Source organism: Oncorhynchus kisutch, linkage group LG3, assembly GCF_002021735.2.
Source record: "Oncorhynchus kisutch isolate 150728-3 linkage group LG3, Okis_V2, whole genome shotgun sequence".
Classification (NCBI taxonomy): Eukaryota; Metazoa; Chordata; class Actinopteri; order Salmoniformes; family Salmonidae; genus Oncorhynchus; species Oncorhynchus kisutch.
In genome coordinates this window covers 48,577,287-48,599,720 of record NC_034176.2, presented here as the reverse complement: position 1 = coordinate 48,599,720, position 22,434 = coordinate 48,577,287, and the positions used below count along the sequence as shown (strand labels likewise).

The window sequence follows — 22,434 nt, the reverse complement described above, 5'->3', positions numbered from 1 at the left end:
TGGATTTTGGTGTTGTCTTATATGGTGAAATAATTTTTTACCTGTACAAAATTAAACAACAAACTTTATTTTTAACAGGAAAGGACAGAAGTTTTTCAGGAGTTCTCTCTCTGCAAGACTGGAATTCTGCTCTGTACGGTAAGCCAGCTCAACGTTTGAGACACTGCCTGGGCCTAAATGACGCCGGATATCTTCCTGCGGGTTGAGGGAAACGGTTAGATTAAATAATGACTGTCGTACCAGGTCTAAATTGTGTAGCCCTGGGTCCCAGGCAGTGAGTGGCCTGAGTATCAGCCCCTGTTTGCTGGAAGAAAATACAGAATATCCCTGCCCTGCGGGAACCAGCCCAGCTTCTCTTTCCATTAGCTTTGGCATTTTGCTAAAAAGTTCCCTAGGCAACTGCGCTTGCCATGGACTTAAACCCAGAACTGTTGCCTCTCAAAATCATTTTCATTGGTCATTCAATTCAATTGCTTAGTTCCTAGATATTTGTCCTTTGCCATTCGTTTGGACTTGCATTCCTTCAACCAGCCACTAAGGCACACTGTCCCACGATGTCAAAACAATATCAACAATGACAACTTCATTTTGGGGAAATTAAATGTGTGTGAATGAGAGACCCCTTAATGCTAAATGACAAGGCTGAATGAATAAGTGGTTCTAATCCGTCTGACAGGCTTGGCAGGGCCCAGCACTGGCCTCCATCTGTACTGGCTGGCCAGGCCAGCATCGCTACTCCACCCCTCCCTAGGCAGTCCAGTGTGCCCGGCCAATACACAGCTCATCCTGGCCCTGCCACTGGCAACCGAAGGCCCAGAGCTCCATGCAGCATCTTCCCTCTTCCTAGCACTCCAATATCAGCTATTTATTTACATTATACGCTACAGCAGCGCAGCTGGCCACAAACCACAATGGCCTCCCAGACCAATAAAGACAATGGCCTTTTTGAAATGTTAGCCCATTTCAAACAAACTCCTGTGTGTGCACACATTTGACCAGGAAAATGTACTACTTCTTACCTACTTCTTAAATCTTACCTAAAAGTCAGAGGGTTGGTTTCAGCCTTACATTGGGAGGTCCACGACATTAAAATCATTATTTTTAATTTTTTTCTCCAGGATGTTGCAGCACGTGGACTTGACATGCCTCAGGTGACATGGATTGTACAGGTATAATTCTAATATAAAAACATGACATTACTGTCCATAGAGGGATTCTAAGTGAAATGTCAGATATTTGTATTTAAATTTGTGTGTCTGTGTGTTTCAGTACAACCCTCCAACCACTCCAGCAGAGTACGTGCACCGCGTCGGGCGAACTGCCCGTATAGGAGCTAAGGGAAGCAGCCTTCTCTTTCTCACCCCTGCTGAAATGTCCTATGTCACTTCTCTAGCAAATCACAATATCAGGTAGGTCTGTGGATGATCACTCAACATCCCTTCTCTAACCCGTGTTGCCATGTTCACAACCTTTTTATGGTTGTGTGACACATCTCCACACAGTCTGTCTGTGTCTCCAACTCTAAAGTTAGTCTTATTTGTCCTTTTCTATGCTCCATATAAGACTGTGAAACACTTTTCTCTCCCAGTCCTGTTCTCATACACGTGGTCTCTATGGTTTTACTTTGTGCACACACACAAACTAATGCTTAATTCCCAAGCTCTTAGTGTAGCCCGGGCTGAATCGTCTGGGCAGATCAATCTCTGAAGGGGAGCACTGACAGCCACTGAGCAGAGCCAGCCAGAGCTGTCACCCTCTATGGTCACGTGCCTACCAGGACTAGACTAATCACACACCGCCACTGTTTACAATGTCATTTACCACAAGCAACATGACATTCTGCTGCTAGGGTGGGGGGGGGAATTCGTGCATTGTGGAACATCCCGCACCCCACATCTCTTTTTATGGACACAAGTACTGTTCATGACGCAAACTGTTCACACCCCTCTTGTTGGCGGAGAGAGTTTTTAGCAGGTTTAAAGCGTATTTCCTGCAATTCTACACATTTTGTCATGGGGCGCAAAGAAAATGGTTAAGCAAATTTTCATGCAATTCTGTACGTTTTGCCATGTCTAATGTATATTCATGTGATATGTGCACGCACAGGAGTTTGTTTGAAATGGGCTAACATTTCAAAAAGGCCATTGTCTTTATTGATCTGGGAGGCCATTGTGGTTTGTGGCCTCCTGCCAAACCCACAGTTTGGGAACCACTGTGCTTTAGGTTTATTAAAAGGGTTTAGGACGAGGGAGTAAGACATCCGGAGAGATCCAATAGAAAGTCATACTACAAAAGTCTCACTACTTTGTGTCTTTAGCCTCAAACGGGTGCTTGTTCTATGTCACAATGTTTGGATTTCCCCAAGTGTACTTACTTGGTAGTTTTTTGAAAGCAGTCCACAGTGGAACTCAGGTTGTCTGGGGTGTATTCACTAGGAAGCAAATGTAACCATAAGGGCCAAAAAATGGAATGGACCTAGCTGAATTTGTCCAATAAGAAACTCTTGTTTTTGTTTTAAAATGTTTTCTGCCTCAAAACGGTTTGCTACGGTTTGCACAGTGCACTAATGAATACACCCCTGTTGTCAACTGTTCCTCCAGCCTGTCTGAGATGAAGATGGAGATGATTCTGTCAACGCTAATGCTGGACGACCGCTTCAAAGTCAGGGGAAAGTATGACGGCAAGGTGAGGTAGCAACAAGCTCAACACATTTTATACTTATAAGACTATATTCAGCTTTCACCAATGTTAAAAGTGCTTTCCTTCTGGTCAGTTCAGTCCACATAACTTGTGTGTGTTGTGCACCTGTGTGTGTCTGTAGAAGTCTTCCGGGGCTCCGGAGCAGGAGGTGCAGGAAAGAGCAACTGTCCTACAGACGGAGTTTGAGAACGTTGTCCATAACGATAACAACTCTGTCCAAGCAGCCAAGAGAGGTGTTTAAAATTTGCACACAAGAAAAGACAAGGCAATAAGATGAGAATTTAAAGACAAAGGAAAACTGCAGGAGAGGGATAGTATGGCACCTCCCCCTTTCCATTTTTAAAACAGAATCCTAACATTTAAAAAAAATCAAATAGTTGGGAATAACACACAAAAAAAAATATTTAAGCACATGGGTAAAAAAATTAATAAATTCAGGTTAAATGCATAATCACCATGCGTACAAACCAACTTCACCCAACATTGCTGGGTTAAACGGACAAAAAAAGCGAAGAATTCTATGTTTAACATGATCATTGACATTTATATTGTATATAGCAGGAAAGTTTGGGTACAGAATAGATAAAATAAAAGAACGGCTTCCTCATTATGAGTGATATTCTCACTAACAGTTTGTCTGGTTGACTGGTTTAAACTCCTGTTTTGTGGTCCTCGTTTTAGTGACGTTCACTCATCGCTTTCCTCTGTTGCTTTAGCCTTGCAGTCCTTCCTACGGGCGTACACTGCCTACCCATCCAACATGAAGCACATCTTCCATATCAAAGCCCTGCACCTGGGCCACGCCGCCAAGAGCTTCGGCCTGAGGGATGCCCCACAGGGCCTGGTCACCGCCCCTGCCAAGGGCTCCAACAAAGACAAGGGACAGGCCAAGGGCAAGAGGTGAGCCTAAACACTGCGGCACCGCTAGCATTACTGAACTGTCTGTCAATTTCTTACTGTCATTCATACATCTTTTTTTTTAATGTAAAAATGTGTTGTTTAGCATGTATGCATGTACAGTTGAAGTCGGAAGTTTACATGCACCTACATATATTTAACTCCCTGAAAAATTCCCTGTTTTAGGTCAGTTAGGATCACCACTTTATTTTAAGAATGTGAAATGTCATAATAGCAGAGAATAATTTATTTCAGCTTTTATTTATTTCATCACATTCCCAGTGGTTTAGAAGTTTACATACGCATGTGGAATTTGGTACCATTGTCTTTAAATTGTTTGTCTTGGGTCAAATGTTTCGGGTAATCTTCCACAAGCTTCCCACAATAAGTTGGGTGAATTCCTCCTGACAGAGCTGGTGTAACTGAGTCAGGTATGTAGGCCTCCTTGCTCGCACACACTTTTTCAGTTCTGCCCACACATTTTCTATAGGATTGAGGTCAGGGCTTTGTGATGGCCACTCCAATACCTTGACTTTGTTGTCCTTAAGCCATTTTGCCACAAATTTGGAAGTTTGCTTGGGGTCATTGTCCATTTGGAAGACCCATTTGTGACCAAGATTTAACTTCCTGACTGATGTCTTGAGATGTTGCTTCAATATATCCACTTTTCCTTCCCTCATGATGCCATCTATTTTGTGAAATGCGCCAGTCCCTCCTGCAGCAAAGCACCTCCACAACATGATGCTGCCACCCCCTTGCTTCACTGTTGGGATGGTGTTCTTCGGCTTGCAAGCGTTCCCCCTTTTCCTCCAAACGTAATGATGGTCATTATGGCCAAACAGTTCTATTTTTGTTTCATCAGGCCAGAGGACATTTCTCCAAAAAGTACAATCTTTGTCCCCATGTGCAGTTGCAAACTAGTCTGGCTTTTTTATGGCGGTTTGGGAGCAGTGCCTTCTTCCTTGCTGAGAGGCCTTTCAGGTTATGTCGATATAGGACTCGTTTTACTGTGGATATAGATACTTTTGTACCGGTTTCCTACAGCATCTTAAGGTCCTTTGTTGCTGTTCTGTGATTTGATTTACTATTTTCGCACCAAAGTACGTTCATCTCTAGGAGACAGAACGCGTCTCCTTCCTTAGCGGTATGATGGCTGCGTGGTCCCATGGTGTTTATACTTTTACTACTTATACTATTGTTTGTACAGATGAATGTGGTACCTTCAGGGGTTTGGAAATTGCTGGATGAACCAGATTTGTGGAGGTCTACACATTTCTTTTGATTTTCCCATGATGTCAAGCAAAGAGGCACTGAGTTTGAAGGTAGGCCTTGAAATGCATCCACAGGTACTCAAATGATGTAAATTAGCCTATCAGAAGCTTCTAAAGCATTTTCTGGGTTTTTCCCAAGCTGTTTAAAGGCACAGACAACTTAGTGTATAAACTTCTGACCTACTGGAATTGTGATACAGTGAGGTAAGTGAAATAACCTCTGAGAAAGTCTTTAAACAATTGTTGGAGAAATTACTTGTCATGCACAAAGTAGATATCCTAACCAACTTGCTGAAACTATAGTTTGTTCACAAGAAATTTGTGGAGTGGTTGAAAAAATAGTTTAGTGACTTCCGGCTTCAACTGCATGTGTGCAATGGAGGAAGCTGCCCTTTTTTTGCTTTTGAAATATCAGCCATAGCGAGCTGCCATTCCTGTCCCTCTGGGTGTAGAGGAGTGGCTGTATGTCTAGACTCCCAGAGGACGATCCGTATGGCCTGGCGGGGCCGTTGCTAGGGGTGTCTGACACTGGACCTGCCTCCACTCATCTCTACTCTCACACAGCTATTAGTGGTCATCTGAGGGAGTCCCCTGAGGCTTAGCACTCAGGTTCTGGCCTGACTGACTTCTGGCTGGCTGCTTGGCCTGGACTCGCCCTCCAGACAGACGCAGGCAGCACAGCCGGAGAGAGGGAAGGAGGGTCAGCTCAGCAGGGTGCCATAGTGCTCATTAGTCTGCTGATTGTGGGAGACATGTTAGTATATTCTGCGCTGCTTGGACTGATTAGCGTGGGCTCTCACTTCTACAGCAAGCTAGCAGCTAGCACCTGCTATAGATATATGCAGTCTGACTGACTTTCAGCTCAGTGGAACTTGGTTCATTTGGTTTCGGCGAGCTAGGTTTGTAAAACGATTCCTTGCCTATCACCATGGTTCATGTTTTTTTCTTGTGTGTGTGTGTGTCCCAAGTGGCACTGTATTCCCTATATAGTGCACTACTTTTGACCAGGTTCTTGGGACTCGTTTCCCAAAGCCTTCATTGCATTAAGATCATTGCTAGAACCGTCTTACCATCTTCGGTTGTTTCCCAAAACCATTATTACTAAAGTTGCACTTGAAAACGTTTGTTATTTACCGACTGGCTTAGATGCTTTTTGCCCTTCCCAGTCACTTTATACACAGAAGAGCTCATCTAAACACAGAATTAAGAGTTTTCTGCCGCGCTGTGACCGCCGATAACTTCAGAACGAAGTTGACTACAAATACAACGTTGCCAATTTCTTTGCAATTGTTACAAACAAGTAAAGAATAAAATATTTGAAGTGAAAACAGGGATGACTGCAAAAGATAAATGGGCTACGTAGGCCTGTATATTAAAATCACATTGAAGTCAATTGTATGTTCATTCAATTGCATTCTATTTGCCAGTTCTAGGCTGTTTGTCATTTTTGGCTCAATATATTTCATGTGTAATGTGCCATCTTGATTTGGTGTATTAATAGAGTAAGCATTTAAAATGTTTGGTTACAGCCCGAATAAAACATTTATTAAAGTTAGATTGTGTCACTGGCCTACACACAATGCCCCATAATGTCAGAGTGGAATAATATTTGAAGAAATGTCTTGAGTCAGGTATTTAAACCCTTTGACAAGCCTAAATAAGTTCAGTTGTAAAAAAGTGCTTAATAAGTTACATAATAAGCTGCATGGACTCACTCTGTGTGCGGAAATACTGTTAACTTTTCTAGGGCAGGCGTTCCGCTAGCGGAACCCCTCGACAACAATCCGCTGAAAAGGCAGCGCGTGCGAAATTCAAAAATATGTTTTTAGAAATATGTAACTTTCACACATTAAGTCCAATACAGCAAATGAAAGAAACATCTTGTTAATTTACCCATCGTGTCCGATTTCAAAAAGGCTTTACAGTGTAAGCACAACATATGATTGTTAGGTCATAGCCAAGTCAAAAAAACAGACATTTTTCCAGCCAAAGATAGGAGTCACAAAAAGCAGGAATATATAGATAAAATTAATCACTAACCTTTGATCTTCATCAGATGACACTCATAGGACATCATGTTACACAATACATGTATGTTTTGTTTGATAATGTGCAAATTTATATCCACAAATCTGTTTACATTGGTGCGTTACATCCGGTGATTTTGCAGAAATACTCATAATAAACATTGATAAAAGATACAAGTGTTATTCACAAAATTAAAGATGGACGTCTCCTTAATGCAACCGCTGTGTCAGATTTCAATAAAACTTTACGGAAAAAGCATAATCTGAGTACGGCGCTCAGAGCCCAATCCAGACAGAGAAATATCCGCCATGTTGGCGTCAACAGAAGTTAGAAATAACATAAGAAATATTCACTTACCTTTGATGATCTTCATCAGAAGGCACTCCCAGGAATCCCAGTTCGACAATAAATGACTGATTTGGTCCATGAAGTCCATCATTTATGTCCAAATAGCCACTTGTTGTTAGCGTGTTCAGCCCAGTAATCCATCTTCATGAGGCGCGAGCACTTCGTCGAGACAAACTCTAAAAGTTCTGTTACAGGTCGTCGTAACAAGTCAAACTATGTATGGAATCAATCTTTAGGATGTTTTTAACATAAATCATCAATAAGGTTCTAACCGGAGAATTTCATTGTCTGAAGAAAAGCACTGGAACGAGAGCTAACTCTGTCGGGAGCGCGCGTCACGAGCCTGAGACACTCTGCCAGACCCATGACTCATTCAGCTCCCATTCTCCCCTCTTTTATAGCAGAAGCCAAAAAACAAGTTTCTAAAGACTGTTGACATCTAGTGGAAGCCGTAGGAAGTGCAACTTGACCCCATAGACACTGTATTCGGTAGGCAAAGCTTTGAAAAACTACAAACCTCAGATTTCCCACTTCCTGGTTGTATTTTTCTCAGGTTTTCGCCTGTCAAATGAGTTCTGTTATTCTCAGACATCATTCAAACAGTTTTAGAAATAATCATATGCATATATTAGCATCTGGGACAGAGTAAGAGGCAGTTCACTCTGGGCACCTTATTCATCCAAAAGTGAAAATGCTGCCGCCTATCCCAAAAAGGTCAACCCCCTACAGTCGATTTCCGCACACCCGCGTGTGTCAGGAGACTCCACAAGTGTCAGGAGACTCGTCTGAAGTCGGTACAGACGATCTGCCAACTACTGTCTGTGGCGTCCGAACCGTTTTTGGCTACACACTAATTGACTCTAATGAACATGTAAAGGCCATACAAGACTTGACTAAAGGTCCGTTGGTAACAGTTAAAAAAAATGTATGGAAGTACAATGCCTTCAAAAAGTTTTCAGACCCCTTGTCTTTTTCCACATTTGTTACCTTATTCTAAAAATGGATTTAAAAAAAAAAAATCCTCGATCTACACACACTACACCACAATAATAAAGCGAAAACAGGTTTTTAGAGATTTTTGCAAATGTATAAAACATCATTGAACATGATTTGGAAAGACACACACCTGTCTATGGTTCCACAGATAACCGCGCATGTCAGAGCAAAAATCAAGACATGAGGTCGAAGGAATTGTCCGTAGAGCTCCGAGACAGGATTGTGTTGAGACCCATATCAGGGCAATGGTACAAAAACATTTCTGTAGCATTTGAAGGTCCCCAAGAACACAGTGGCCAAAGAAATTTGGAACGATCAGGACTGCCAAAATGAGCAATCGGGGGAGAAGGGCCTTCGTCAGGGAGGTGACCAAGAAGCCGATGGTCACTCTGACAGAGCTCTAGTATTCCTCTGTGGAGATGGGAGAATCTTCCAGAAGGACAACCATCTCTGCAGACACTAATCAGGCCTTTATGGTAGCGTGGCCAGACGGAAGCCACTCCTCAGTAAAAGGAACATTTTTTTAATACATTTATTTAACTAGGCAAGTCAGTTAAAAACAAATTCTTATTTTCAATCACATCCTAGGAACAGTGGGTTATAACTGCCTGTTCAGGAGCAGAACAACAGATTTGTACCTTGTCAGCTCGGGGGTTTGAACTTGCAACCTTCCGGTTACTAGTCCAACACTCTAACCGCTAGGCTACCCTGCCGCCCAGTACATCACAGCCCACTTGGAGTTTGTCAAACGGCTCCTTAAGACTCTGACCAGGTAGTCACCTGGAATGCATTTCAATTAACATCTGTTTGTTGTTAAAAGTACATTTGTGCAATTTCTTTCCTTAAATGCATTTGAGCCAATCAGTTGTGTTTTGACATGGTAGGGGTGATATTTGGTGAAAGTCCATATGGCAAGAACAGCTCAAATAAGCAAAGCAAAGCGATGGTCCATTACTTGAAGACATGGTCAGTCAATTCAGAAAATTTAAAGAACTTTTAACGTTTCTTCAAGTGCATTCGTAAAAACCATCAAGCGCTATGATGAAACTGGCTCTCATGAGGACCGCCACAAGATAGGAAGACCTAGAGTTACCTCTGCTGCAGAGGATAAGTTCATTACAGTTACCAGCTTCAGAAATTGCAGCCCAAATAAATGCTTTACAGAGTTCAAGTAACAGACACATCTCAACATCAACTGTTCAGAGGAGACTGCGTAAATCAGGCCTTCATGGTCGAATTTCTGCAAAGAAACCACAACTGAAGGATACCAATAAGAAGAAGAGACTTGCTTGGGCCAAATTTGAGATTTTTGCTTCCAACCGCCGTGTCTTTGTAAGACCCGGAGCAGGTGAATGGATGATCTCTGCATGTGTGGTTCCCAGGAGGAGGTGTGGGGGTGCTTTGCTGGTGACACTGTCAGTGATTTTATTTAGAATTCAAGGCACACTTAACCAACATGGCTACCACAGTGTTCTGCAGCGATACGCCATACCATCTGGTTTGCGCTTAGTGGTACTATCTTTTGTTTTTCAACAGGAAAATGACCCAACACATCTCCAGGCTGTGTAAGGGCTGTTTGACCAAGAAGGAGAGTGATGGAGTACTGTATCAGATGACCTGGCCTCCAGTCACCTGACCTCAACCCAATTGAGATGGTTTGGGATGAGTTGCACCGCAGTTGTGAAGGAAAAGCAGCCAACAAGTGCTCAGCATATGTGGGAACTCCAAGATTTTTGGAAAAGCATTCCAGGTTAAACTGGTTGAGAGAATGCCAAGTGTGCAAAGCTGTCAAGGCAAATTGTGGCTTTTCTGAGGTATCGCAAATATAAAATATATTTTGATTTGCATACCACTTTTATTGGTTAATTCATGATTCCATATGTGTTATTTCATAGTTTTAATGTCCAATTTTATTCTACAATGTAGAAGAAAGTAAAAATAAAGAAAAAGCCTTGAATGAGTAGGTGTCCAAACTTGACTTGAAACTGTATGTAAATGGGATATTTCAGTATTTTATTTATAAATTACCAAACATTTCTAAAAACCTGTTTCTGCTTTGTAGTTTGCTCGTGTGTAGATTGAGCGTGGAAAACAATTGAAACAATTTTAGAATAAGGCTGTAACGTAACAAAATGTTGAAAAGGCCAAGGGGTCTGAATATTTTCTGAAGACACAGTATTTCTGGATTGTTTAATGCCCAAAATATGGGGTTAAATACATGTATAAAAAAATAGAGAGATAATCTATCGGAGAGACACTGTAGAACAAACTTAATATTGATATTTATTTTGCAACTATCTGTTCCATGTAATGAATCTTCTATTCAATGCATTTGTATGGGCAAACAGCAGTAATAATAAATATAAACCATTTTTTTGTTACTTCAAGGGGTTTTAAAATTCTAAATCAAATGGCTAAATGATCCTTGGTGCAGGTGCATGCAGCGATCGGTTGAAGAGCATACATTTAGTTTTACTTGTATTTAAGAGCAGCTGGAGGCCACGGAAGGAGAGTTGTATGGCATTGAAGCTCGCCTGGAGGGTTGTTAAACAGTCCAAAGAAGGGACAGAAGTATACAGAATGGTATCATCTGCGTAGACGTAGATCAGAGACTCGCCAGCAGCAAGGGTGACGTCATTGGTGTATACAGAGAAGAGAGTCGTCCCAAGAACTGAACCCTGTGGCACCCCCATAGACTGCCGGAGGCCCGGACAACAGACCCTTCGATTTGACACACTAAACTCTATCTGAGAAGTAGTTGGTGAACCAGGCGAGGCAATCATTTGAGAGACCACACCTAACGAGTCTGCCAATGAGGATGTGGTGAGTCGAAAGCCTTGGCCAGGTCGAAGACAGCTGCACAGAACTGTTTTTTTATCGACAGTGGTTATATCATTTAGGACTATGAGCGTGGCTGCAGGGCACCCATGACCAGCTCGGAAACCAGATTGCATAGCGGAGAACGTATGGTGGGATTCTAATTGGTCGGTGATCTGTTTGTTCACTTGGCTTTCGAAGACTTTAGAAAGGCAGGGCAGGATAGATATAGGTCTGTAACAGTTTGGGTCTAGAGTGTCTCCCCCTTTGAAGAGGGGGATGACCGCGACCGCTTTCCAATCTTTAGAAATCTCAGACGATACAAAAGAGGTTGAACAGACTAGTAATAGGGGTTGCAACAATGGTGGCGGATCATTTTTAGGAAAGAGGGTCTTGATTTTGTAGGGATCCAGATTTTGCAGTTCTTTCAGAACATCAGCTCTCTGAATTTGGGAGAAGGGGGTGGGGGGCTTGGGCCAGTTGCTGCGGGGGGTGCAGAGCTGTTGGCCGGGGTTGGGGTAGCCAGGTGGAAAGCATGGCCAGCCATAGAGAGAAGCTTATTGAAATTCTCGATTATCGTAGATTTATCAGTGCAATGGGCAGCTTGGAAGAGGTTCTCTTATTCTCCATGAACTTTACACTGTCCCAAAACATTTTGGAATTAGTGCTGCAGGATGCACATTTCTGTTTGAAAAAGCTGGCCTTTGCTTTCCTAACTGTGTGTGTATTGGTTCCTGACTTCCCTGAAAAGTTGCAAGGGCAGTCAAGTCTGGAGTGAACCAAATGCTAGATCATCACAATCAATCAAATGTATTTATAAATCCCTTTGCACATGAGAGAGACTCCCCCAAAAAGCTTAAGACCTAGAACTAGCATCTCTGTTTTGACAGAGTTTAAAAGTAAAACAATTGCCGCCATCTACCTTATGTCTGAAACACAGGCTTCCAGGGAGGGCCATTTTGGGGATTCACCATGTTTCATCGAAATGTACAGCTGTTTATCGTCCGCATAGCAGTCAAAGTTAACATTGTGTTTCCGAACGACCTCACCAAGAGGTAAAATATATAGTGAAAGCAATAATGGTCCTAAAATGTAACCTTGAGGAACACCGAAACGTAGTTGACTTGGCAGAGGACAAACCATCCCCAGAGACAAACTGATATCTTTCCGACAGATAAGCTCTAAACCAGGCCAATTTGGGTTTCCGTTCTCTACAAAAGAATGCCATGACCAATGCTGTCAAAAGCAGCACTAAGGACTAGGAGCACCAGGACAGATGCAGATCCTCTTAAAAGGTAATTTACCACCTTCACGAGTGCAGTCTCAGTTCTATGAAGGAGTCTAAAACCAGACTGAAGCGTGAAGTGTTTCGTATACAGTCGTGGCGAAAGGTTTTGAGAATGACACAAATATTAATTACCATAAAATTAGCTGCTCCAGTGTCTTTAGATATTTTTGTCAATGTTACTATGGAGTACTGAATAGTTACAAGCATTTCATAAGTGTCAAAGGCTTTTATTGACAATTACATGAAGTTGATGCAATGAGTCAATATTTGCAGTGTTGACCCTTCTTTTTCAAGACCTCTGCAATCCGCCCTGGCATGCTGTCAAGTAACTTTTTTCCAGATGCTCCAAACAATCGGAAAGGGGATTCATCAGAGAAATTGACTTTACCCCAGTCCTCGGCAGTCCAATCCCTGTTCCTTTTGCAGAATATCAGTCTGTCCCTGATGTTTTTCCTGGAGAGAAGTGGCTTCTTTGCTGCCCTTCTTGACACAAGCCCATCCTCCTCTCTGTGCGTGCAGATGCACTCACACCTGCCTGCTGCCATTCCTGAACAAGCTCTGTACTGGTGGTGCCCCGATCCCGCAGCTGAATCAACTTTAGGAGATGGTCCTGGCGCTTGCTGGACTTTCTTGGGCGCCCTGAAGCCGCCTTCACAACAATTGAACCACTTTTCTTGAAGTTCTTGATGATCCGATAAATGGTTGATTTAGGTGCAATCTTACTGGCAGCAATATCCTTGCCTGTGAAGCCCTTATTGTGCAAAGCAATGATGACGGCACGTGTTTCCTTTTAGGTAACCATGGTTGAAAGAGGAACAACAATGATTCCAAGCACCACCCTCCTTTTGAAGTATCCAGTCTGTTATTCGAACTCAATCAGCATGACAATGATCTCCAGCCTTGTCCTCGTCAACACTCTCACACTTGTGTTAAAAAAATGTTATGGCTGCAATCCTGTTAACGGGATGATATGACAACAGCCAGTGAAAGTGCAGGGTGCCAAATTCAAAACACATCTCATAATTAAAATTCCTCAAACATACATGTACAGTGGGGCAAAAAAGTATTTAACACAAGTGTGAGAGTGTTGACGAGGACAAGGCTGGAGATCATTCTGTCATGCTGATTGAGTTCGAATAACATACTGGATGCTTCAAAAGGAGGGTGGTGCTCTGTCATCTGATCACTCTCCATAACATTCTGGAGGGAGTATATGAAAATTAGTATTTGTCATTAACTTTTGGCCACAACTGTACATTGTCTACAGAAAGGCAGTGAGTTGCTGAGCAACAGCTTTTTATAAAATGTTTGAGAGGAATGGGGAGATTCAATATAGTTTTTTAATATTTTCTGGGTCAAGGTTTTGTTTTTTCAATTACTGCCACTTTTAGTGAGTTTGGTTCACATCCAGTGGATAGGGATCCGTTTATTATTTTCAACAAAGGAGGGCCACGCGCAGGAAAAAGCTCTTTCAGTAGTTTAGTTGGAATAGGGTCCAGTATGCAGCTTGAAGGTTTAGAGGCCATTACTATTTTCATGAATGTGTCAAGAGATCGAGGATTAAAACACTTGTCTCCCTTGATCATAGGTCCTGGCAGTGTTGTGCAGACTCAGGACAACTGAGCTTTGGAGGAATGCGCAGATTTATAGAGGAGTCCGTAATTTTCTTTCTAATGATCATGATCCTTTCGTCATAGAAGTTCATGAATTTATCACTGCTGAAGTGAAAGCCATCTTCTTGGGGAAGGATTTTTAGTTAGCTTTGCGACAGTATCAAAAATAATTTTTAAATTGTTCTTATTCTCAATTAAGTTGGAAAAATAGGATGATCGAGCAGCAGTGAGGGCTCTTTGATATTGTACGGTACTGTCTTTCCAAGCTAGTCGGAAGACTTCCAGTTTGGTGGAGCGCCATTTCAGTTCCAATTTTCTAGAAGCTTGATTCAGGGCTCGGTTATTTTCTGTTTACCAGGGAGCTACTTTCTTATGCCACGTTTTTAGGGGTGCGACTGCATATAGGTTATTGCACAAGGTTAAATTTAGTTCCTCAGGCGGTTAACTGATTTTTATACTCTGTCCTTGAGTAGGTGGAGGGAGTCTGGAAGGGCATCTAGGAGTCTTTGGGTTGTCTGGGAATTTATAGCACGGCTTTTGATGATCCTTCGTTGGGGTCTAAGCAGATTATTTGTTGCGATTGCAAACGTAATAAAATGGTGGTCCGGCAGTCCAGTATTATGGTATACGGTCCAGGAGGCCTGTAAACAGTAGCTATAAAAAAAAGTTTGATTAGGCTGCATAGATTTCATGACTTGAAGCTCAAAAGACGAAAACGCAGTCATTTTTGTGGGGGACAATTTAAATTTGCTATCGTAAATGTTAGCAACACCTCCGCCTTTGCGGGGGATGTGGTCACTAGTGTAACCAGGACGAGAGGCCTCATTTAACACAGTAAATTCATCAGGCTTAACCCGTGTTTCAGTCAGGCCAATCACATCAAGATCTCTTTCAATAATGACAGGAATGGAGGTTTTTATTCCAGTGAGATTTGCCCAACTTAGATCAAGGCAATGGGGATAGCTGAGCTGACTACACTGACTGCTAGTGGCAGACTCCTCTAAGCTAGAGGAGTTAGAACCCCGTCTATGTTCATGATGAGAGCACCCCCGTAACTCCTCAGCAAGCCAGGCATGGTCCCGTTTGTGGGTGTGTCCCACGAAGAGAGCCAAATAACTACAAATTTTAACTTTTGGGGAAGGGCAGATAACAGTTTTCAACCAGCAATTGAGTTATGAGAATCTGCTGTAGAGCTCATCACTCCCCCTATGTACCTTAAATTCTCAAGTTACATTGCAACTGGGAAAACGAGGCCAGGGCTTGCAACTAACTTTTTCTCCTCACCGTCCTGCTACTGTGCCGAAGTGCAATTTCAACTGTCCCCAAATTGAACTTGAACCGTCCCAATGTTTTTATTTATTTTTGTTTTGATATGCCAACATGGGTGGGTGTAGGTCATTTGCAGTGCTTTTTATGTAATTGGTATATTTGTGAGACAGATACAGTCTATATTACAAACTTAATTTGTTAAGAAAAAAACGTTAATCTTAACAGTCAATAACTGCGAGAAACCTGTAAATGATGATACATTATTTATATGAACAGCATGGCGGGAAATGGAACTGTTAAATGATAGTGCAATGTCAAAATCTGGCTTCTGTACAGCCTCTGCATGATGAATCATCATCGCTCAGGGTGGGGACCGACAGCCCATGTCAGTATGGAGCGCAGTTCACAATGCATGTAGACCTATCATCTCATGGTAACTTATTTTTCTTGTGACAGGTAGGCCTGCGTTTGCTGAAGCGTAGTCTATGCTACAGTAATATAAAGACCAAATGCGTGTCAAATTTTCCCATCTCCATCTGGCTTTCGGGTAGTCTCATATTTATTTATTTTTTGTTAATGTACTTTTAGTTGCAACAGCAGAGTTTTAAAACAGCCTATCACTTGAGTATTTTTGCTTTAAATCAGTGCACGCGGGAGCACTCTTGCAGTATTTCTCTATCAAATCCATTCAAATTACATCCAACAGATCATTTTGTTCTAGATTGATATATAGATGTCTTAGCCTACCCTTTTCAGGTAATACATTCAATGCAGTATTAGCCTTACATTTAGCTCATTAATGATGGGTTATGATTAATAAGAGTCTAACTTATTGCATCTGTCTCTTAAGCAATATGCACGCACCTGTGCTCTGTTGGCCTCTCTCCTTAAAGTGCTCCTTAGCTCTTGGGAGTCCCATGGGGGAAAAGCGAGACTAGAATAGCTTGTTGTACATAACATTTTTGAAGTTCTTATACCAATAGACTATTCGAAGAGGGACACAAGCTCTTGTTTGCTGAATGTTAAATACAGCAGCTAATGGCACACCCAGGTAGTTTGAAAGAAGAGTGAATGCGCAATGTCAGTAGGCTGGTAGCAGTTCTTTATTCAGACCCATAACCATTCAATTGTGTGAAGAGAAGTGAGTCTTCTGCATCTAATTCTAGTCATATATTATTCAAGGTCGTCATTAGAATAATGAAGATAAGGACAACCAATGGAGCATTGGCTTCTTCCTTGCTGAGCGGCCTTTCAGATTATGTCTATATAGGCCTTGTTTTACTGTGGATATAGATACTTTTGTACCTGTTTTCTCAGCATCTTCACAAGGTCCTTTACTGCTGTTCTGGGATTGATTTGCACTTTTTGCACCAACGTACGTTCATCTCTAGGAGACAGGATGCGTCTCCTTCCTGAGCGGTATGATGGCTGCATGGTCCCATGGAGTTTATACTTGCATACGATTGTTTGTACAGATACAGGTGGTACCTTCAGGCATTTGGAAATTGCTCTCAAGGATGAACCAGACTTGTGTAGGTCTACAAAAAGGTCTTGGCTGATTTCTTTAGATTCTTCCCATGATGTTAAGCACTGAGATTGAAGTTAGATTGAAGTTAGGCCTTGAAATGCATCTACAGGTACACCTCCAATGGACTCAGGCTAATTGACATCATTTATCAGAAGTTTCTAAAGCCATGATATCATCTTCTGGAATATTCCATGCTGTTTAAAGGCACAGTCAACTTAGTGTATGTAAACTTCTGACCTACTGGAATTGTGATAAAGGGAATTATAAGTGAAATGATCTGTCTGTCAACAATTGTTGGAAAAATTACTTGTCATGCACAAAATAGCTGTCCTAACCGACAAAACTGTAGCTTGTTAACAAGAAATTTGTGGAATGGTTGAAAAACTGGTTTTAATGACTCCAACCTTAGTGTATGTAAACTTCTGACTTGAACTGTATGTATTCAATAATGGCACAATCATTTGGGATAGGGCTCATAAAATGTATTTAATGTATGGCTCATCAGGCTCAGGTAGCATCATTTTAGATCAACGCTCTCATCAAATCCAGACATACAGTGCCTCGCAAAAAAATGTCATCCCCCTCGGCATTGTTTCCTATTTTGTTGCATTACAATCTGTAATTTTAAATGGATTTTTGGGGGATTTCATGTAATGGACATACACAAAATAGTCAATTGGTGAAGTGAAATGAATAAATGACATGTTTAGAAATAGAATAATTTAAATTAGACAAAAGTGATGTGTGCATATGTATTCACCCCCTTTGATATGACATCCCTAAATAAGATCTGGTGCAACCAATTACCTTCAGAAGTCACATAATTAGTTAGATTGCACATAGGTGGACTTTATTTAATCAGAGAGGCAACAAAGAGACCGAAGATGACCCTGAAAGCTCCACAGCGGAGATTGGAGTATCTGTCCATAGGACCACTTTAAGCCGTATGTGCCACTGAGCTGGGCTTTATGATAGAGTGGCCAGGAAAAAAAGCCATTGCTTATAGAAAAAAATAAGCAAACACATTAGGTGTTTGCCAAAAGGGATGTGGGAGACTCCCCAAACATATGGAAGAGGGTACTCTGGTCAAATGAGACTAAAATTGAGCTTCTTGGCCACCTAGGAGAATGCTATGTCTGGCGCATACCCAACACCTCATCACCCCGAGAAAGCATCCCCACAGTGAAGCATGGTTGTCAACATCACGCTGTGGGGTTGTTTTTCATCGGTAGGGACTGGGAAACTGGTCAGAATTGAAGGAGTGATGGATGGCGCTAAATACTAGGAAATTCTTGAGGGAAACCTGTTTTAGTCTTCCAGAGATTTGAGACTAGGACGGAGGTTCACCTTCCAGCAGGACAATGACCCTAAGCATACTGATAAAGCACCACCATAAATGTCTTGGAATGGCCTAGTAAAATCCCAGACCTCAATCCAATTGAGAATCTGTGGTATGACTTAAAGATTGCTCTACACCAGCAGAACCCATCCAACTTGAAGGAGCTGGTGCAGTTTTGCCTTGAATAATGGGCAAAAATCCCAGTGGCTAGATGTGCCAGGCTTATGGAGACATACCCCAAGAGAATTGCAGCTGTAATTGCTGCAAAGGGTGGCTCTACAAGGTATTGTCTTTGTTTCACAATAAGAAATATTTTACATTTTCAAAGTGTTAGGCATGTTGTGTAACTCAAACGATACAAACCCCCCAAAAATACATTATAATTCCAGGTTGAAAGGCTACAAAATAGGAAAAATGCAAAGGGGGTTGAATACTTTTTTCAAGCAACTGTAGGCCTATTTATATGCTTTTGAATGACACTTCCCGTTTTGGTTGGAAATACCGGGTTACATGGGAGAAAAGTGATTTATTCTCGGGATGGAACATTTGTAAAATACTGTGAAAATATTCAACCCTAGCCCAAAGGCAGTAAGGCACAATCCTATTGCTGCATATTCAGAGATTCCCTCGAAGTTTCTATCATTAGGCTATATATCCATCTGTCCCATTTTTAAAAACAGCTCACATCAGGTGCACGTTTGAGAATGGCGTTTTCCCGTAATAGCATTTTGGAACATTCACGCATATGTCCACGACAAGTGAACACATTGCTGTGCCTGTAATGTGAATTATTCATAGTTAATCAACTTTTTAACTAAATGTTGTGGTCTGTTTCATCAGCCTAGTCTTTGTGTTTAAATATTTTAGTATGGAACCACTGTTGTAGGCCAGAAAAATATAAAATGTTTATCGTCCTGCCACCATCCCAACTTTTTGTTTTGAACCCTCCCAGACATTTTTATTGTCCTCGGGACACCATTTTTTTTCCCTGATCAAAACTCAGGTCAAGAGTTGTGCGCTATATAGGGAATAGACAGCCTGCGTCCCAAATGGCAATGTTTTTCTATTCTTCACGTCCCACGTTGTCCTTCTACGTGAGCTTTGGAAATGAAACTACCGCAGTCAGTTGCTACGCGAGAGATGCGTACGGTTAGGATTAACCCCATGTTAAACTGCAGTGTGGCACGCAGAAATTTTATTGAGAATTGTTTGAAGGCATGTCATCTCCTCTCTCATTCAGATCTTCATCCAAGCTACTTTTCCACAACAAAATGTCCGAAGGCGGAAGGAATACTCTTACATTTTAAGGAGAGCAGCTACATAAGCCATATGTAGTTTCAGACACGCATCTCTGATCTTCAATCCGTCTCACCTCGCAGTTGAAAATTCCCGTAATTTTCTCTTTTTTTCAACACTAATCATAACATGCAGGATTTATATATCTATGTGAGTTAGGAATGGATGGAGCGGGATAAAGAAAAGCATCTTGTATATTTTTACAGCCTCCCCCCTAATATTCTTACTCCTTCAAATGAATGCCGGGCTGAATTAAGTGGTGTAAGATGTAGTTGCTCCGAGATGCTGATCTTGGGTCAGTTTAGCATTTTACCCTCTTATAATATGGTTAGAATTGGGGAGGGGAAGCGGATCCTAGATCGGTACTTAGTGGAAACGTCATTCTGACGGTAACATTCTAACAGTGTAATACATTTTAATTTGGTTGTTTATGAAATTAGAATACACAAAAAAAATAACACACTAGCATTTTCATTCGTTTTTTTTTACTGTGTATTTATTATTTGTTTTTTATTTAGCCTTTATTTAACTAGGGAAGTCAGTTGACTGCCTATCCTGGCCAAACCTGGACAACACTGGGCCAATTGTGCACCACCCTATGGGACTCCCAATCATGGCCGGATGTGATACAGCCTATCTGTTGACCACCATTTGCCTCATGCAGCGTGACACATCTCCTTTAGTCGGGCTGTTCATTGTGGGATGTTGTCCCACTCCTCTTTAGTGGCTATGCGAAGTTGCTGGATATTGGTGTGAACTGGGACACGTGGTCGTACATGTTGATCCAGAGCATCCCAAACATGCTCAAAGGGTGACATGTCTGGTGAGTATGCGGGCCATGTAAGAACTGGGACATTTTCACCTTACAGGAATTGTGTACAGATCCTTGTGACACTGGCTGTGCATTATCTTGAAACATAAGGTGATGGCAGCAGATGAATGGCACGACAATGGGCCTCAGGATCTCGTGAAGGTATCTCTGCATTCAAATTGCCATCGATAAAATGCAATTGTTTGTTGTCCGTAGCTTATGCCTACCTATACCATAACCCCACTGCCACCATGGGGCACTCGGTTCACAACATTGACATCAGACATGGTCTGCTGTTGTGAGGCCGGTTGGACGTACCGCCAAATTCTATAAAATGATGTTGGAGGCGGCTTATGGTAGAGAAATTAACATTTAATTCTTTGGCAACACCTCTGGTTGATGTTCCTGCAGTTGGCATGCCAATTGCATGCTCCATCAACACTACTGCCATTGTGTTGTGTGACAAAACTGCACATTTTAGAGTTGCCTTTTATTGTCCCCAGCACAAGGGGCACCTGTGTAATGATCATGCTGTTTAATCAGCTTCTTCATATGCCACACCTGTCAGGTGGATGGATTATTGTGGCAAAGGAGAAATGCTCACTAACTAGAATGTAAACTAATTTGTGCACAAAATGTGCAAAATTAGCTTTTTTAAAGCATGGGATAACACTTTACATGTTTATATTTTTGTCCAGTGTATATCACTGGAGTGCCTTTTTATTTTGGGCTCCCGCATGGTGCAGGGGTCTAAGGCACTGCATCTCATTGCAAGAGGCGTCACTACAGTTCCTGGTTCGACTCCAGGCTTTATCACATCCGGCCGTGATTGGGAGTCTCATAGGGCGGCGCACAATTGGCCCAGCGTCATCCGGGGTAGGCCGTCATTATGTTCCTAACTGACTTGCCTAGTTAAATAAAGGTTAAATAAAATAAAATTAACTAACTATGAAACGGCATTAAAAAATATTAAAATGCCCCAACCACCAAGACGCAAGGTCAAATTGTGAAATCGGTAGCCTAAACAACATTATACAGTGCATTCAGAATGTATCCAGAACCCTTCCCCTTTTCCACATTGTGTTACGTTACAGCCTTATTCTAAAATTGATTCAATTGTTTTTTTCCCTCAATCTACACACAATACCCCATAATGACAAATATTTATGTTTTTGCAAATGTATTAAAAAAAATAAGGTGTAGGTTCAGGCTGAGGCTCAGAATTAGAATAGTCATCTGAGATTATTAATTTCTTCCCCGTCTGAGTCGTTTTCATTCACTGTTTGTAGCAACGCTAACACAGCATGTGCATCCATTTGTCTTTGGCTTCTTGCCATTGTAAATTATGCACGCTCTCACTGTGCACTCCAAGTATGCCAGAGTAGACTGATAAGACTACTAGGATTCTGTGGACTGATGTATGTACATACCATTTGGTAGGACTGTAATGGTTCACCAAGCCCACGGTTTGGTACTTTTGGGGTTTTCGGTACAGCAGGAAAATGTAAATGCCATTCACAATATTCAGCATTGTTATGTTTGGGTCTCAAGTTTCCACTCTGCTGTTGCGTTTAACCATGTGGAAGGTGGGAATTTCGTAAATCGTAAATACCAGTTTGATGTGTTAATGTCATATGAACTTGTTGAGAAACGCAGATGGGCATTTGGCCGACAAGCTGCATCAGCCGTAAAATTTAAAGTACAGCTATCATGATTGTAAAAATTAGAATTTTTATAAACAATGTTTTGTTGCATTTAACTGGCGAAAATGCTGTTACAGAGGCCATTTCCTTTAGTAGGGGACGTCAGACGGGAGAAGTGGGAGCTCAGGTTGATAGACGAGTTTCCCACTAGTAATTCCCAGTTGGAGGGATGTTTTAAGCAGATTTCTGCCAGTCGTATGTAATAAATTACCACTTCATGTTGTTTACGAACGTGCCATGACACTGCCTCCTTCAGTACCATTGCGCACTTGTGACTCATAAAGGGGGCTTGTCTGTAGCACGGTATATTTCCCATTCTGAGATAATGTGATGGGCTGTCACTGTTAAGTAAGCGCAACACAGAGTGCATTCGCCAATTCATTGAAGGCTTTGGCTTGCTTTTATAAAGCAGGTCCTACGTGTTTGCTGAAACGTTCGTAAAGTGGCTCGAACACTTTCATGAGGTGCTGAAACCCCTATTCTCAACCACGAGAATGGGTGCATATCCGCGGCTATAAACCAAAGACTGT

At 41.9% G+C, this 22,434-nt stretch overlaps 1 protein-coding gene across 5 annotated transcripts in view; it reads left to right on the top strand.

Moving 5' to 3' along the window:
* Positions 1-22,434, top strand: part of ddx31 (DEAD (Asp-Glu-Ala-Asp) box polypeptide 31) — a 55,608-nt gene that overhangs the window by 23,228 nt on the left and 9,946 nt on the right. For all 5 annotated transcript variants that reach the window (XM_020476026.2, XM_020476038.2, XM_020476032.2 and 2 more), the window contains exons 15-20: positions 79-138; positions 1,119-1,169; positions 1,270-1,409; positions 2,601-2,685; positions 2,822-2,933; positions 3,417-3,600. In XM_020476026.2, coding sequence (XP_020331615.1) covers positions 79-138; positions 1,119-1,169; positions 1,270-1,409; positions 2,601-2,685; positions 2,822-2,933; positions 3,417-3,600 — 632 coding nt within the window. The remainder of the gene's footprint in view (positions 1-78; positions 139-1,118; positions 1,170-1,269; positions 1,410-2,600; positions 2,686-2,821; positions 2,934-3,416; positions 3,601-22,434) is intronic.